Source organism: Aotus nancymaae, unplaced genomic scaffold (assembly GCF_030222135.1).
Source record: "Aotus nancymaae isolate 86718 unplaced genomic scaffold, 86718_ANA_hifiasm-v0.15.2.pri h1tg000014l, whole genome shotgun sequence".
Lineage (NCBI taxonomy): Eukaryota > Metazoa > Chordata > Mammalia > Primates > Aotidae > Aotus > Aotus nancymaae.
The window spans coordinates 14,354,704-14,372,698 of NW_026988425.1; the positions used below are offsets into that span (position 1 = coordinate 14,354,704).

The 17,995-nt window shown below is 43.3% G+C and overlaps 1 protein-coding gene and 1 long non-coding RNA gene across 4 annotated transcripts in view; both read right to left on the reverse strand.

Moving 5' to 3' along the window:
• Positions 1-17,995, reverse strand: part of LOC135274766 (uncharacterized) — a 130,088-nt gene that overhangs the window by 90,536 nt on the left and 21,557 nt on the right. For 2 of the 3 annotated variants that reach the window (XR_010342519.1, XR_010342517.1), the window contains exon 1: positions 9,254-9,329. The exons of the other annotated variant lie outside the window; for it this stretch is intronic. This is a non-coding gene — a long non-coding RNA (uncharacterized LOC135274766). Of the gene's footprint in view, positions 1-9,253; positions 9,330-17,995 lie in introns of those variants that run through there. 3 annotated transcript variants of the gene reach the window in all.
• LOC110569245 (large ribosomal subunit protein eL21-like) lies at positions 3,136-3,663 on the reverse strand. The gene has a single exon (XM_064375753.1). The coding sequence runs from the start codon at positions 3,658-3,660 to the stop codon at positions 3,178-3,180; it is 483 nt and encodes a 160-aa protein (XP_064231823.1). The 5' UTR covers positions 3,661-3,663; the 3' UTR covers positions 3,136-3,177.

Below are 17,995 nucleotides of genomic sequence, written 5' to 3' on the forward strand. Positions count from 1 at the left end.
CAAAACGAGGAAGAATTAATAGAGCTATATAAGCTCTATAAGAGTAACTTTTTCTTTTTTCTTTTTCTTTTTTTTTGAGATGGAGTCTGGTTCTGTCACCCAGGCTGGAGTGCAGTGGCACGATCTCGGCTCACTGCAACCTCCACCTCCTGGGTTCAAGTGATTCTCCTGCCTCAGCCTCCCAAGTAGCTGGGATTACAGGTGCATGCTACCACACCCAGCTAATTTTTGTATTTTCAGTAGAGATGGGGTTTCACCATGTTTGCCAGCGTGGTCTCAAACTCCTGATCTCAGGGGATCTGCCCCCCTTGGCCTCCAAAGTGCTGGGATTACAGGCGTGAGCCACTGAGCCTGGCTAGGAGTAACGTTTTTATATGTAACTGGAATTAAGTTAGTATAAATCTGAAGTTGATTCTGATAAGATATATACGGTAATCGCTAAAGAAATCAATTTAAAAACTCAAAAAGTAGTGAAAAAGTTATTAAAGGAATTAAAATATTCACTTAATGCAAAAAGAAAAGAAAAAGACCTTTGTACACATTCACTGATACAAGTGGACAGTGGACAACCCAGACACTAAAAAATTGAATAGGAATTAATGAGGCCGGGCAGGGTGGCTCACGCCTGTAATCCCAGCACTTTGGGAGTCCGAGGCGGGTGGATCACGAGGTCCAGAATTGGAGACCAACCTGGCCAATGTGGTGAAACCCCATCTCTACTAAAAATACAAAAATTAGCTAGGCATGTTGGCACACACCAGTGGTCCCAGCTACTCGGGAGGCTGAGGCGGAAGAACTGCTCGAACCCGGGAGGCAGAGGTTGCAGTGAACCGAGATTGCACCAATGCACTCCAGCCTGGTGACAGAGCAAGACTCTGTCTCAAAAAAAGAAAAAAAAGAAAAAAAAGAAAGGAATTAATGAGAAGATGCTTCTCCAAATTTTAGTCCAAGATCTCAATAAATTCAAGAGTATTTTTTACATTACTAAGGAAAGTACACTTTATTTTTTTAATTTTATAAGAGACAGGGTCTCGCTATGTTGCCCAGGCTGGAGTGCAGTGGCTATTCACAGGCGCGATCCCACTACTGATCAGCAGGGGAGTTTTGACCTGCTCCATTTCCGACCTGGGTGAGTTCACCCCTCCTTAGGCAACCTGGTGGTCCCTGGCTTCCGGAGGTCATCATACTGATGCCGAACTTAGTGCGGACACCTGATCGGCATAGCGCACCACAGCCCAGAACTCCTGGGCTCAAGCGATCCTCCCACCTCAGCCTCCGGAGTAGCTGGGACTACAGGCACGTGCCACTGCTCCCGGCGGAAAGTACACTTTTTAAAGAGTTTGCCCTTAAAAGGAGAACCTACTGCTTATGCACTTCTTTCTTGTCACCAAGCAGATAATATAATTATGTAAATTTCTTACAATGACACCATTGACTGATGAGCAATGGGAGGGGAATTCTTGAATAGAAAGTAAATAAAAATCTGAGATGGTATGGCGTCTATGGGAGCTTGTTCACACAGGATTCAGAACTTCTCCCTCTTAGCCCACATTGCATGTCTGGAAACAAGCTGCCCTTTTCAGGGAAGAGAAATTAACTCCATACACTTTTGATCAGTTCAAGGCAGATTGTGCCCTGAAACTCTTATTGTTTCAGAGAAAAGAAGAAAAGAGATTCCGTTTTAGAATGTTGAATGGCCTTGATGGGTGCCCTAACCTCGCCAGAGCTTTGACAGTTGAATGGAAATTACCACATTTCTTCCAGATTAGACATAACCAAAATCCCTTCTCAGAGTCATTGGTGAGGAATTTGCTTAATAACTGAACCTGTGGTCTCTGGGCTGCCTGCCAACGGCAGGACTAAATGAAGACAAGGATACAGACACAGGCAGGCATGAGAGACCATACTGCATCCCTGACTTTATTGTTCTGCTTTGTTTTTCCTTCCTCTCTTCCTATTCTCCTTTCTTGTCTATTTATAGCAAACAAAATTATCCCTTAAATCTGAGTGCAACACACATGAATGCATGGCTTAAGCAGATATTATGCAAATCATTATAGAATAATAAAATCAGATGTCCAAAGCAAAGTATTTCCATTACCATCAACCCATGGCAAGGTTCCCTATTCTATTTTTAAGCCGCTTCAAATCTACTTGTAATCTTTTATCACGATTTCATTTTTATAGCATCTTTCCTAGTTTATAGAATGCTTGCCATCTATATGTTTCCTATACAGAAGAAAACAAAATCTCCCACTGTATCTATTTCTATAACAAGATTTTGTAGGAAATGTTGCCTGTCAAGGAATATCCTTTCAATTTTCACTTACATGGAAAATCAAACTGCTCTTCAGACCTACTAAAACTTGCTTTATAAAATTTCCAGTCTCTTTCAAGCTTCATTTGAAAAAGTGACCTTTTTTAGAGACCAGAGAAAACCTAATTCTGCTTTTCTTTCTTCTTCTTTTTTTTTTGAGATAGAGTCTCACTCTGTTGCCCCAGCTGGAATGCAGTGGCCCAATCTCAGCTCACTGCAGCTTCCACCTCCCAGGTTCAAGAGATTCTCCTGCCTCAGCCTCCTAAGTAGTTGGGACTACAGGGACATACCATCATGCCTGGCTAATTTTTGTATTTTCAATAGAGATGGGGTTTCACCATGTGGGCCAGGCTGGTCTCGAACTCCTGACCTCAGGTGATCCACCTGCCTTGGTCTCCCAAAGTGCTGGGATTACAGGTGTGAGCTTCTGTTCCCAGCCAAGATCAGAGAAAACCTGACTCTGATTTTCAAATAAAGGTACCACAAATAATAAAATTTGGGTATATTCAGGAAGTATTTGATTGGAGAAAGTTTTGATTGGAGAAACTATTGATCAATCTTCCCCTGTCTTCACATTACCACTCAATCGTCTCTAGTTCTCTAGTTTTGTCAGTTTCTTTTTAATTTCCACTGAAATTCCCACTGTTTCTTATTTTTCTGTGGTAGATTAAATGTACAAATAGAGATAAACATTTTTATTTATCTAGTTAGTGCATATTGTGCTTTCTGTATCTGGGGAATCATGTATTTCACCAATTCTAGAAAGAAAATTCTCCCAATTGTCATTTTTTTCTTTTTTCTTTTTTCTTTTTTTTTTTTTTTACAGTCCAGAGGTTTTTTATTTTTTTTTTTAACACCTATTATGCCATGAATTCATAGGGAATAGATTCCAGTAGCTCAGGCTCCTTCCCATTGGTTCTCACAAAGTGTGCTTCTCTGGGTGGAGCAGGCTGGCGCTTCAGTTGGACCCAGGTACCTTTCTCTTTGGCTTCTTTCTTTTTCTGATCATTTTCCGTCACACATTTTAGGAAGCTATCTCGGCTCTTAGAGTGCTTGATGTGCTCAATACGCACATTAATTCTCTTGGCAAGAATCTTGCCCTTAACTTGTTTGTTTACAACAATGCCAACAGCATGCCGGGTAACATTGTAGACTCTTCCAGTTTTGCCATGATAACATTTGCGGGGCGTTCCTTTTTGAACAGTACCCATTGCCTTGATGTCTACAATATCACCTTTCTTATAGATTCGCATATACGTGGCCAAAGGAACAGCTTCATGTTTTCTAAAAGGCCTAGAGAACATGTATCCAGTGCCTCTCCTCTTTCCCTTTGTGTTCGTCATTTTGGCGAATTACTGGAAGATGGCGGTTCCGGACGAAAGGAAGTCATTTTTTTCTTTATATGTTCCGTTTACTTCCTTCTCTCCATTCACTCCTTCAAGAAATATGTGAAACTGACTCAACTTATCCACCTTATCTCTTTTTGTTTTGTTCTGCATAGAAACACAATTCTTTTTTTTTTTTTTTTTTTTTTTTTTGAGACGGAGTTTCGCTCGTTACCCAGGCTGGAGTGCAATGGCGCGATCTCGGCTCACTGCAACCTCCGCCTCCTGGGTTCAGGCAGTTCTCCTGCCTCAGCCTCCCGAGTAGCTGGGATTACAGGCACGCGCCACCATGCCCAGCTAATTTATATATATATATATTTTTAGTAGAGACGGGGTTTCACCTTGTTGACCAGGATGGTCTCGATCTCTTGACCTCGTGATCCACCCGCCTCGGTCTCCCAAAGTGCTGGGATTATAGGCATGAGCCACCGCGCCCGGCAGAAACACAATTCTTTATTAGAGCGAGTATATTTACTAAACTATTTTAACATAGTTCCTGAATTAACACAGTCTCGAAATGATCAATTGCAAATTAAGGACCTTGCTGACCATACTAACTTCTTATGCATTATAATTTCCTAATTTTTAAATAAGCTTTACTGTACTACAATGTACACAACAAAATTCACAAATTTTAAGAGGAAATGGATAAATTCTGACGAACATAGTTATCCATATAACCAATGCTCCATTTAAAACATAGAATATCTCCTTAGAAAGTGTCGTCTGCACATTTTCAGTCAATCAGCACCCCACCACCACACCCACCCAAGTCAACCCCGATCTGATTTCCAAGAACCTCATCATATAAATAGAATCCTACAGGCTTTCCTCTTTTGCCTCCAGTTTCTCTTACTCAGGATAACGTGGGGGAAGATTCATCCATGTTGTTGCACAAATCTGTAGTTATTCCTTTTTATAGCTATAAACTGGTATTCCATTCTATGAATACACAACGTGTTTATTCACATACATTCTATGTATTATTCCATTCATATAAGCTATCTAAATTGTTACATTATAAAACTGCATATTTTCAATATAAGATGATATGCAAAAAATCTTGGTAGCTTCTAAGTTGCTTCTCTTGCTATAGTGTTCAGTACATTCTTACTGCAAAGATCAATCTGCCCTTCACCTGAAAATCTTCTATTACGTTTGCTCTCATCCCCTGCAGGAAGCAATCCCTCTTGCTTCCAGGTTTTTACTTCACATGATACACTACTTTTTATTTGGTGTTATGGTTACTTATATACATATCTAATATCAATGACTAGACTCTAAGCTGCTTGAAGTCAGGATCCAAGTGATTTTTAGGTTTGCCTGGTGCACAGCACTTAGCAAATTGCTGACTTGTGGGAAGGGCTCGACACAGGTCAGCTGAGAGGTAAATAGGTGAATTCCTCTATTCAAAAGTAGCTTCAGTGGCTCCCCGCTTTGTAGTTTGTCATGCAAACTCTTCCACAAGGAGCTCCAACCCAGCTTTCCAACTGCAGTCCGGTGATTTTTCCCACATAATACCTCTCCTTCAGTTAAAGTCTTCTTTGCTAACTTTAATGCTCTTATCTGTGATATTATTCCAGTCTGGTAGAAAACATACACACACACGCATACGCACACACACACCACGCACAGACACCCCTATCTTATTTTCCCCGCCTCCTTAACAAGAGTTAGAGTTTCAAGATTTCTGTTTCCAGGGGCCACCACTGGCGCCCCCCACCACCATCCGCCACCTTGCTCAGCAGGGACCATAAAATAAGCAGTTGCAGATCCTGCCCAGTAGGGGGAGGCGTGCCCATAAATCTTCCGCTAAATCCGAGGCTTTTCTGAAGCCCAGGAGATTTTAAAGAAGCCACATGTTTACAAAAAACGTCTTCTAGGTTAAAGAAATAAACAGAGTTCAGCTAACTCCCTCCTCTGATTACAAACTGAGTAATCTCTGCTTACCAAATCACAGTAATTTAAGCCCGAATAACAAAGACAAAACCATTTGACCACTTTTAATCTCTAAGGACCTCGCTCTATTTGCATCCTCATTTTTTTTTAATCCACAAAATCTATTCACAGATTGAATGCTAAATCTGTGTTGTTGAATCAGGAACTAGTAATGGAAAGCTGGATGTCTTGCCCTCCTGACGCAGAGATTAGTTCAAAAGAAAAACATCTGTACTGCCTACTTCTTTTCCATCTCCACCCACTTCTTAGCATCATTTAGGTTTTAAAAATGTTTTGTAATGGTCTACCAAATGGCAGTCATTTTTTTATGTACTAGGTTTAAGATACCATGGGATTTGATTTGACTCAGTGTTCATCATTGAGTCACGCTGATCACAAACCAAAAGTGAACAGTAATCATGAAACAAACTGTGTCACATCACAGGGAACAAAATAGTAGCCCCGCCCGTTCTCACGCAGGGGCAGATAGATTTCACAGAGAATTAGTAAAGCTCAGTGCTTCGTAAGCTTAAAAATTAATGACGCTGGAAGCGATCATTCCATTTCATAAATGAGAAAAGTAAAATCTAGAGAGATCAAAGTGGCTTCTTCAAGAGACTACAGCCAGTTAGTGATGAAACAGACTAGAGTCCAGTGGTTTGGACCTGTTTAACGGCTAGGATGATCTTCATCTACAAACACTATTCATTGCACTTCCTTGGCAGTGTCAGCAAGAGATGATATCTTAAAAGGATCGTTTTTGTGCCCAGTTCCTTTAGAGATATACTAAGAAGGCAATTCAAACACCAGGTCAACTTGAAGAAAGCCTCTCTAAGCAGCCAGCCGGTCTTGCTTCTTAGAGCCGCCACACTGGCATCTTTTAAACAAGTCCTTGTGTGAAGAATCTTCAAGGAAGAAAGCAAAATCCATCCACAGTGAATATTGCACGTGTTAGCACACATCCTATTCATTTCTCCTGCAATTATTTATTGGGTGGAGTATGCAACAAGAGTGTATTATTATGTTAGTCAGTTATTTGTCCTTTGAATCTAAAGAAAACACCTACAGCTCACATTGCATTAGAGATAGGACGGAAATGCTAAAAGACATGTTAAAATGACAGTGCTTAATAACAATGACACTTGAGGTTTGTAACGCTTTTCATGGTGGATCGCAAAGCATTTGGCAAACGATCATGACGTTTCAAAGCAATATTATTCTGAAGGAGTATCATATTGTGATTTCCTTTTGATAAGTCAGAGAAAGATAGTTGCCTGTTAAAATCTACCTAGCAAGTGGGAATTTTAGCCCTAACATTTTTATTTTTAATTATGCCTAATTTTGTACATTAGCTAAAAACTTGTTGGGAATACATTTAATTCTAATTAAATAAATAAAGTGATCTTAGGATCTAAACTCAGAAGTCCTGTGCTCATTCTGAGGCAGCAGTAACTTTTCTGCCTTCCTGATATAAAATTCATACAAAGAACCCTCATAAAACATCATCAGAAATTCCAGGAGTGGAATATGTGAGGCAACTTAACAGGGAATAGAGCAACTTCAAAAGAGAAAATACAGAAGCTAAGATTCTCTTCCCGGAACTATCACTATTAAATATTAATCCAGGAATTCAGGTTTAGGATGAGGTAGGAGGATGGGTGCCAGGGAATGAGAAAGGAAAGAGAAGCAGACAAAGACTGTTTAAATATGTATGATTCTTATTTGAAATCAGAGAAAGATTCCCTACTTTCAAGACTTGAAGTGTCATTATAATTAAGTACTTCAAATATTTTGTATTATATTTGATGGGTTTTGATGTCAAAGAACTTAGGGGGCAAAGTGTCAGCTAACACAGAGCATTCACTGCAGCCCCCAGAAGCATTCAAAGAGGCTTCAATCTAGTCCATCACAGAGGCTTCAATATAGTCCATCTCAAAAAAGCACAATACCTCAGGAGTGCAACAATTTCTCAATTCCAAAGTGGTCAATGAGATGTAAGTGGAACTTATTGGCTAGGGCCTCTGGAAAAGTTCCTAAAAGAGGACTGACTCAGCTGTGAGGTGAGCTCTTTCATGGTTCCACCCACGTCTCCTTCCTCCTGCCTGAAGCGTGGACATGATGGCTGGCATTCCAGCAGCCATTTTATATCTTGAGATAGATCTTGAGAAAGGAAGCCACACTCTGAAAGTGGCAGAAGAAAGATAAAAAGAACCTACATACCTGATGACCAAGTTGATGTCATGTCCACCCAGAACTGCCTAATTTGGGATTTCTTTTACATAATAAGAAGTATTTTACTTGAGTTTTTCATTATTTATTCACTGATATAGCCAACTCAACAGCTTTTAGGATTCTACTTTCTCTAAAACTGTCTTTGATTCTTTTTTTTTTTTTGAGGCAGAATCTTGCTCTGTCTCCAGGCTGGAGTGCAGTGGCACAATCTCGGCTCACTGCAACCTCTGCCTCCTGGGTTCAAGCGATTCTTCTGCCTCAGCTTCCCGAGTAGCTGCGACCACAGGCACGTGCCAACATGCCTGGCTAATTTTTGTATTTTTAGTAGAGACAGAGTTTCACCATGTTAGCCAGGATGGTCTCGATCCCTTGACCTCGTGATCCGCCCACCTCGGCCTCCCAAAGTGCTGGGATTACAGGCGTGAGCCACTGTGCCCGGCCCTTTGATTCTTAAGGAAACACAGTCAGTACTGTTTTCCTTGACTTTCTAAGATAGGTCCACCAAGTCCTCCACGTTATGTAACTCCAGTGGACACCTCTTATATCACGGGCTGAGACACTCTCACTTAGATGACAGTGCAAATAAGGGTCCTCTGGATCCTTGGGTCCCAGCTCATCCACTTTCATAGAATTTGTGTTTACCTTCGACCTTCTTGGAGTTACATCCTCAGGGAAACAAGTAAAAATGTTATTTTATTTATTTATTTTATTGAGATAGAGTTTTGCGCTTGTTGCCCCAGTTGGAGTGCAATGAGCAATCTCAGCTCACCACAACCTCTACCTCCCAGGGTCAAGCAATTCTCCTGCCTCACCCTCCCGAGTAGCTGGGATTACAGGCCTGCGCCACCATGCCTGACTAATTTTGTATTTTTAGTAGATACGGGGTTTCTCCATGTTGGTCAGGCTGGTCTTGAACTCCTGACCTCAGGTGATCTGACTACCATGGCCTCCCAAAGTTCTCGGATTACAGGCGTGAGCCACTGTGCCAGCCCTAAAAAGATTATTTTAGATTCAAATATTGGTTAAACAATCTTTAATACAATCTATGGTATTATAATTTTATTAAGGACTAATTTAAACTAGATTTCTCAAACTTGCAACCTATGGATCACTTTGGCAGATAAATGAATGCTATGAACCATCTATAATGCTTCTTTCCACAGCACAAAAAAAGAAAGGAAGAAAGAAAGAAGCTAAAAAGAAAAGAAGGGAAAAGTTACCACAGGGAATGGAATGGAACGGAACGGAACCGAACCGAACAGAATAGAATGTGCTATTAATCATAAAACAATAATATAGGAAAATTATTTCCCATTTAAATAAACTAGTAACATTGGTAAGAATGTCAAACAACATTTTTAACATTGGTAATGATACATACCATTTGTTGTGACACAGCTTTCTCTAAGCAGCCATTGTTCCGAGTCCTTTTTTCAAGTCCTCTGCATGTATTAACTCAGAAGTGGTCTGTGGCCTGTTAGGAACTGGGCCCACAAAGCAGGAAGTGAGCGGTCGTGAGCGAGCGTCACCGCCTGGGCTCAGCCTCCTGTCAGATCAGCGGCGTGAGATTCTCACAGGAGCATGAACCCTATTGTGAACTGCGCATGCCAGGCATCTAGGTTGCGGGCTCCTTATGAGGATCTAATGCCTGATAATCTGAGGTGGAACAGTTTCATCCCAAAACCATCCCCTCCACCCTACCCTGCACCTCAGAAAAACTGTCTTCCATGAAACCGGTCCCTGGTGTCAAAAAGGCTGGGGACTGCTGTATTAACTCATTCAATCCTCGTAACAAACCTCTGAAGTAGGTTATTATTATTATTACCATTATGTTTATTGGACAGATGAATAAACAGAGGTACAGAAAGCTTAAGTGACTTGCCAAAGTCTCGCAGTTAGTTAGCGGTGGAATCAGGACGTAAATTGAGATCTCTCTAACCCCCTTCTCACCCCCAAACGTATACCATTAACTACCACACCATACTGCCCCAATAGTTTAAAACAGGCAACATCATACTATAAACACTACGATTAGAAGATCTAGACTACAGCCTCCAAAAGGTGAGGGCTATTTGTATTTTGTTCACTGCTCTATGCTCAGCACCTAGAACCCTATTTGGCATGTAACTGGCACTCAAGTAATTATTCAGTGAATGAAGAAATGAATGAGTGGATGGATACAGAAGACTTTACAGTACTCCCAGGTGCAAGGGATCTATGTTTGAAGAATTGCTTTTTGGGTCGCCATGAGCAGCAGACCCATCCAAGGAGAAATACATTTGTAATAGAGCTTTGTAGGATGTGCCATTTTCAGATGCTAACATCATTAACATCCAACCATCTGCCGGAATCATTATGATAACTTCCAGCTAAGGCTTATAAAGTGCTTTCACTTGCACTATCTCATTTAATCTTCATCACCACCCTGTGAGGATTTATTTCCACTTTGCTCTTGAGGAAACAGTCTTTAGCGACTGCTGGAATCCAGGTTTAACATCCTCTCACCCATTCTTGCACTGTGGGCACTCACCCTAGAGTATCTTGCCAGTCATGGGGTGAGATGCCCCCTGGCCACTCACATTTCACTGCCCCATTCCCTTCATGGCTGTGGGCCTGCATTCACCGCTATCCTTGGCCCACAGTCTAACTTCTGATCTTGGTGTTCCACGTATCTACTGTGGAGTGCAAACTTAACAGCTTAAAGAGCAATTTCTTGTTATTATTTTCCATGGTTCTGGAGGTTGACTGGGCTCAGCTGAGTGGTTCTTGCACAAAGCCTTCCATGTGGTTACAGCCTGATATCACGTCACTGTGACTGTAGTCATCTGAAGGCTCAACTGGGCTGGACGTCCTATGAGGCCCATTCACCTGGCCTGCAGTGGATGATGGCACAGAAGGGCTGTTGACCTACGTGAGCCTCTCCTTGTGGCTTGAACTTCTCATACAGGGTGTTTCACTCTAGTGGAGCATCCCAGGAGTGGGTGTTTCAAAGCTCAGAAAGCGGAAGCTGCCAGGCCAGTGAAGGCTTGGCTTGGAACTGTTATGACGATATTTCCACTGTATCCTATTTATCAAAGCAACCATCAGCCCACCCAGATTCCCGGGTGTGGACAAATAAATTCCCCCTCCTGATGGGTGAGTGGGAAGGTCATCTTCCTGGAAAGCATGTGGGAGGGAGATTTGTTGCAGCCATGGTTGGAAAATATGACCTGCCACATTCAGCTTCATGATTAACCTGCAACTTATAAGCTACCCAGTTGCAAATAAATTTCCACTTCCACACTGTTATTCTGTGTTTAATTGGGCACAGAACGATTTTCAGTTTATGTTTTTAACTGTTGCCAAGGTTACATTTGGGGCCTGAACTGTTATTAACTCATATCCTTTTATACCTTCCAAGGCTATTCCAATTCAAACAGGTATTTTAACTCAGTGATAAGAGAGTTCATGGGATCCAGGGCATGGGCAAAGCTGCCACCATTTGATTTACGTTTGCAACAGTTACTTGTACTTCCAGCCAGTTCCAGCCTCTCAGAGGACCAGGCAAAAATGTAACAATAGGGCGAGCACAGTGGCTCAAGCCTGTAATCCTAGCACTTTGGGAGGCTAAGGCGGTGGATCACCTGAGGTCAGGCGCTCGAGACCAGGCTGACCAACATGGAGAAACCCCGTTTCTACTGAAAATACAAAATTAGCCGGGCGTGGTGGTGCACGGCTGTAGTCCCAGCTACTTGGGAGGCTGAGGCAGGAGAATTGCTTGAACGTGGGAGGCAGAGGTTGTGGTGAGCCAAGATCATGCCATTGCACTCCAGCAATGTGTATGTATATATACAGATCAGTTCAAATTCATCGCAATAATGAAAACATTTTTTAAAAGTCCACAGCAGCCCCTCTTTAGCACCCAAGTGCCAATCAAATTAGACTTCTCACTCTGGCCTTATTCTATCTTCTTCATGCCCTCATTGTCCCATCCTAACTGGATTTCGCTCCCCCATCCTCTTCCATTGAAGTATTACTTCTTTGATGGCAAACTCAAATTCCTCTGGATCGCCTTTCCTAACGAATGCTCCTAAGTGAATGTGACTTCACTCTTCTTTGAGTCTCTGTAACTCCTGCCTGCCGCCTCTCCCAACTCTCGCCTCGTCTACTTGGAGTCACAGTACTATTTGGGCTTGTCTGTCTAATTCCCTCGCTGTACCTTTGCATCCATTCCCAGCACAACTCAGCCCCACACTCCACGCAACAGGTATTCCATGAATACGCATCAGATTGGATTGAACCTCCAGGAATGCCACTTTCATCATACTTCCATTTCCTCTAATAGCCTGGGCCGATACAGAGCTCACTCACCCTCAGAGAGCTTTCTTCATTCACGTTCAACCAACATGGATTGGATAAAGTCCTAGTGTTAAGCCAAAAGAATGTTTTAACATAACCCTGGATTCACGTTAAATCATCTCACTTCTACCAGCAAAATTATCTTACCAAAGGAAACAGACATCACATGGCACATGCTTCCTCCAGTTCTGGCTCATTAAAGACCAAAAGAGATGTTCCTGGAGGTGGGCCCATGGCTGCCCATAAACACAGAATGTAGCTTCCGCAGCAGAAGCCAGGTTTTCCCATCTTCTCCCCACCATATCCTCAGCAGGCAGACCTTGGGCTGCCTCTTAAATGCTACTTCTTTTGCTCCTGTTCACGAATGTGGGGACTTTCTTGCTGACCCTTCCTGATTCTGCTTTTGTAACTGTAATAGGTTCATTGCTTGATGTGCAGAGCAAATCAATACACCAAGACACCTGGTCACAGCAGAGAAAGAGGTTTAATCGTAGGGCTGCCGAAGGAGGAGACGGGAAGAGACCTCAAATCTGTCTCCCCCAGGGAGTTTGGGCTAGGATTTCTTTTTTTATTTTTTCTTTCCTTTTTTTTTTTTTTTTTTTGAGAGGTAATCTCACTCAGCTGCCCAGACTCGAGTGCAATGGCACATTCTTGGCTCACCGCAACCTCCACCTCTCAGGTTTAAGAGATTCTCCAGCCTCAGCTTCCTGAGTAACTGGGATTACAGAGGTGCGTCACTACCTCCAGCTAATTTTTTTTGTATTTTTAGTAGAGACGGGTTTCACCATGTTGGCGAGGCTGTTCTCAAACTCCTGACCTCAGGTGATCCGCCTGCCTCAGCCTCCCAAATTGCTGGGATTACAGGCGTGAGCCACAGCTCCTGGCCTTGGAGTTAGAATTTCTAAGAGTTTTGGAGTGGGCTGAAGTGTGAGGATCATTGATTGGTCCAAGAGTTGGGGGGTGAAGTCATGGGACACAGAGGTGGAGAAACTATTCTCATGCTGATTCCATTCTTTTGTGGGGGTCTTCAAACTGGGTGGTGTGAGCTGTTTATGCTGGAATTCAGGATATGAAAAACATCTTAGGCAATTCTTAAGCAAATGCCTTGAGAGTCTAACGTCAGAAATCCTATCTAGAGGAACAGCGGGGACGCAGCTGATCAGTATCTAGGGCTACATGGCTCTCAGTGACAAGGAAATGGGCCACAGTGCAGCCTGACTAATGCTTAATTACAACTCTGCTTCTGTCCAGAATTCCTTCTAAGCCTATGAGGACAGTTTCGCTTTTGCTCTGTTCACACTGGGCTGGGTGACTCCCCATGCTCCTCATGGACCTCCTAACCCATTCCACCCTCTGGGTTGGTCTTTTCCACCAGGAGAAAGGACCCCAAGAGGAGTTCCAGCCCCTTCATGGACTTGTCAGTGAGGGATCTGTAGAAAAACAGAACCAATAGGACAAGCATAGACAAATAAGAGGGAATTGACTGCAGGAATTGGCTCACGTAATTATGGACGTCAAGAAGTCCCACAATCTGCCATCCTCAAGCTGGAGAACCAGGAGAGCCAAGGGTGGGATTCACAGTGAGCCTGAAGGCCCCAGAACCAGGAATCTAAAGTCTGAAAACCAGAGAAGATGGAGGTCTCAGTTCCAGAAAGATAGAAAATAAAAAAAAGTAGATTAATTGTCCTGTGTGTTACTTTTTGTTCTGTCAGGGCCCTCAGCAGATTGAATAATGCCGTCTGCGTTGGTGAGGACGGTCCCCTTACTCTGTCTACTGATTCAAATGCTGATCTCTTTCAGAGACACCCTCAGGGACACACCCAAAAATAATATTCTAACAGCTTGACGGGTATCCCTTTACCCGGTCAAGTTGACACATAAAATTATCCATCGCAATAAAAGACGAGCAGAAATGTCCCATGCAAGGTGGGACCAAGCGTTTCAATGTATAAAGACAAATTATTTAGAAGATCTGTGCCTCCATTTCCTCAAGTGCAAATGGGGATAATAAAGGTTCCTCTTCTATAGGTCCTTGAGAGCACCCTCTGAGATAACGCACTAAGGCATCACAACTGTGCCTGATGCACAGTGCACAGACCATAACCGCTACGCCTTCCTGTTGCTAAAAGTTTGGGCTAAAAGTGTCGGCTGGGTGTGGAGGCTCATGCCTGTCATCCCAGCACTTTGGGAGACCAAGGCGGGTGGATCACTTGAGGTCAGGAGTTTGAGACTAGCCTAGCCAACATGGTGAAAGCTGTCTGAACTAAAAATACAAAAATTAGCCAGGCATGGTGGTGGGCACTTGTAATTTCAGCTACTCAGGAGGCTGAGGCAGGAGAATCACTTGAATCCGGGAGGTGGAGTTTATAGTGAGCCAAGATCACACCACTACACTCCAGCCTGGCTGAGAAGAGCAAAACTTCATCTCAAAAATAAATAAATACATAAAAATATTGTTGTCTGGGGTCATGTTTCTCAAAGGTAGATTCTGTGACAAGGAAAGGTGTGATTTTAGGCAAAGTCCCAGGAGGGGCAGCTTCAGCCTAATCCCACAGGGTATCTCAGGTGCGTGGGGCTACCTGGGGGAAAGAGTCCCCTAGTACTCCCTGCTCTTCATTGACAGACAAATACATTCCCGGAGTCCACAGGTAGTGGCAGGTGTTGGGGAGGAACAAGCAGGAGAATAAGGGGGAACCTGGGAGGATCTGGGGAGCCCTGCAGTGTGCATCACAGTTGTTACCTGCAAAACCCTTCTGGTGATTCCCTTCTCTGACCAGCCATTTCACTCTGCAGTCTCTGTTCTACATCCTAGCCCCTTTTACCATCTACAGGGTGTTCATTCATTCAACATTTGTTTTTTAAGACAAAGTATCACTCTATCACCCAGGCTGGAATGCAGTGGCACAATCTCGGCTCACTGCAACCTCCACCTCCTGGGTTCAAGTGATTCTCCTGCCTCAGCCTCCCGAGAAGCTGGGATTACAGGCACCTGCCACCATACCCAGCTAATTTTTGTATTTTTAGTAGAGAGGGGATTTTACCATGTTGGTCAGGCTGGTCTCAAACTCCTGACCTCGTCATCCACCCACCTCAGCCTCCCAAAGTGCTGGGATTACAGGCATGAGCCACTGCACGCCCAGCCCTTCAGCAGTTATTTATTGAGTCCTACTACATGTCCAGCACCATGCTAGAACCTGTCTATATCCCTGAACAAAAGGCAAAAATTCATGTTCTCATGGAAATACTTAGTGGTGGCAAATTTTACTACTTTTTAAAGTAGATCTGGGTTTTAGAAATAGCCGGAAGTCAGAGAAGATGCAATTAATTCCATAATATCAATTTTCACCCAAAATAAGTTGCAATTATGAATTGATAAGACTGATTTTCTCATAGACCTATCAAAGGATAAAATTATTGCCTATCTTTCCCTGGAAACAATTTTCAAAAGACTTCTTAAAAATTACACATTTTTTGGCCAGGTACGGTGGTTCACGCTTGTAATCTGAGCACTTTGGGAGGCTTAGATGGGTGGATCACGAGGTCAGGAGATCAAGAGTATCCTGGCCAACACGGTGAAACCCTGTCTCTACTAAAAATACAAAAAATTAGCCAGGCATGGCGGTGAGTTCCTGTAGTCCCGGCTACTCAGGAGACCGAGGCAGGAGATTTGCTTGAACCAGGGAGGCAGAAGCTGCAGTGAGCCTAGATCGGGCCACTGCCCTCCGGCCTGAGCAACAGAGCAAGGCTCCGTCTCAAAATAATAATAATAATAATAATAACAATAATACATTTTTTCATTACATGCACAAGTAATCACACTACCAAAAACTTGGAAAATAGAAGAAAGTAAATCAATGACCTATAATTCCACCGGCTTTCCGCAGCTGCTGTTAGCATCTGGGGGTACGTTCCTCCTGTCTAATCTTTGTGTCTACTTCATATTTTTTCTAAATTAGAAAGCATTTATGTATACTCATATATTTCTTTCTCACTTCATATTTTACCTTAGTCCCATGGTCTTTGCAAAGAATATTCTAATGACCATAGAATATGGCATTCTTTCCTCACTCGTTCTCTATTATTAGTCCTGTGCATTGTTGGCAATCTTTTCACTATTAATTGTTGAATTGACTAATTTAGAAAACAATTCCAAAAGGGGAGTTTCAATTATGTATGAGGCAGTGAAACCGTAATTGAAATGAGTACACGGACTCCCAGGGAACCGTTTTGAAGGATGACTCTGATCTGGATATATCGGGTTTATCAGATTGGTTCCGAAACACCAGTAGTCTGCAGTTTCGTGTTTCCCATGTTTGAGGAGTTCTTTCTAAGTTTACCAGGCAGGCTCTCAAAGGGGAATTCTCAGAATTTGATTTTTATCTCCACCCGAAGGCATCATCGAAGCAATCTCCTAAATCTCCCTGAAAGTGTTCCACAGCCACCCTTTGAGGCAAAGGACGTAGGGGAGGCGGGAGAGGTGAGTGGTGTCCTGTGATTTGCCAATATCATTCCTACTGTGGCCTCAGCTGACCCCTAAAGGGCCCTTGAGGCACTTTTCCCGGAAGGCCTCCCAGGTCTAGTTGTCGCTGGTTTTTCGGAAGGCTCTCCAAGGCCTCCGACATCTGTTAGACATGATCCAAGACAAAGACAGCTGGGAAAACCCACAAGGAAGGAAATCCCACTGTGAAAGGAGCTGCCTCCGAGTTCCTTTGAAAGCCATAGTTAACTATTGTTCTGTCACAAAAGCTCAAGTTGAAAGCTGCTGCTGATTCCGGGGTCAGTCTCTTAGCCCGTGGCAGAGTTAGCGGGAGGGAAGGGACACAGAAGTGCCTGTGTCCCTGAGAATGGCTGCCAGGGACTGACGGAGCAGCCGAGGGGCTGCTGCCAAGAGCCAGGGCTCCCTCCAGAGAGGGCCTGGTCCAAGGAGACCACGCGACAGGCACAGACAATGGGCCATTAGCTCTCTGTGGCTTCTCCCTGACTGGCGTTGGCATTTACTGCACATCCCACACTCATGAGTCTGAAACTCCCTGGAAACTGTAGTAAATTGTAGTGAAAACTTTCCAACAGCCACCTGCACACACTCCCGGACTGGATGAATATGCAGAGAGTTTGACTTCTTTATCTTCCTTCTTGAAAAGCCTAGAGAATAGAGGAACACAATTTTTTTTTTTTTTTTTTTTTTGAGATGCAGTTTCGCCCTTGTTGCCCAGGCTGGAGCACAATGGCGTGATCTTGGTTCACTGCAATTTCCACCTCCCGGTTCAAGCAATTCTCCTGCCTGAGCCTTCAGAGTAGCTGGGATTACAGGCATGTGCCACCATGCCCGGCTAATTTTATTTTATTTTATTTTATTTTATTTATTTATTTTTTAGTAGAGATAGGGTTTCACCTTGTTGGCCAGGCTGGTCTTGGACTCCCGACCTCAGGTGATCCACCTGCCTTGGCTTCCCAAAGTGCTGGTATTACAGGCGTGAGCCACCACGCCCGGCTGAAACACGTTTTAAAAGTCTGTGAATTGTTCAAAATGGAGCACACGCTTTCAGGCTGGACACCTTATCATTTTCTTCGGCAGATATTTGACATCAACCCGCAGAGCACTTTGGATGAAGAGAGCAAGCATTTGGTGGAGAGAAATGGGTATCACAGGAGTGTTAGAAAAGAAAAAGACTCTCCAAGCTGCTGTGTACAGCTTTCCCTGAGCACTTTCTGCAACACATCAAAAGCCTTCACGTGACAAGTGACATGGTCCCTGGAGTGGCCACCCGGGCAGAGGGTCAAGCCT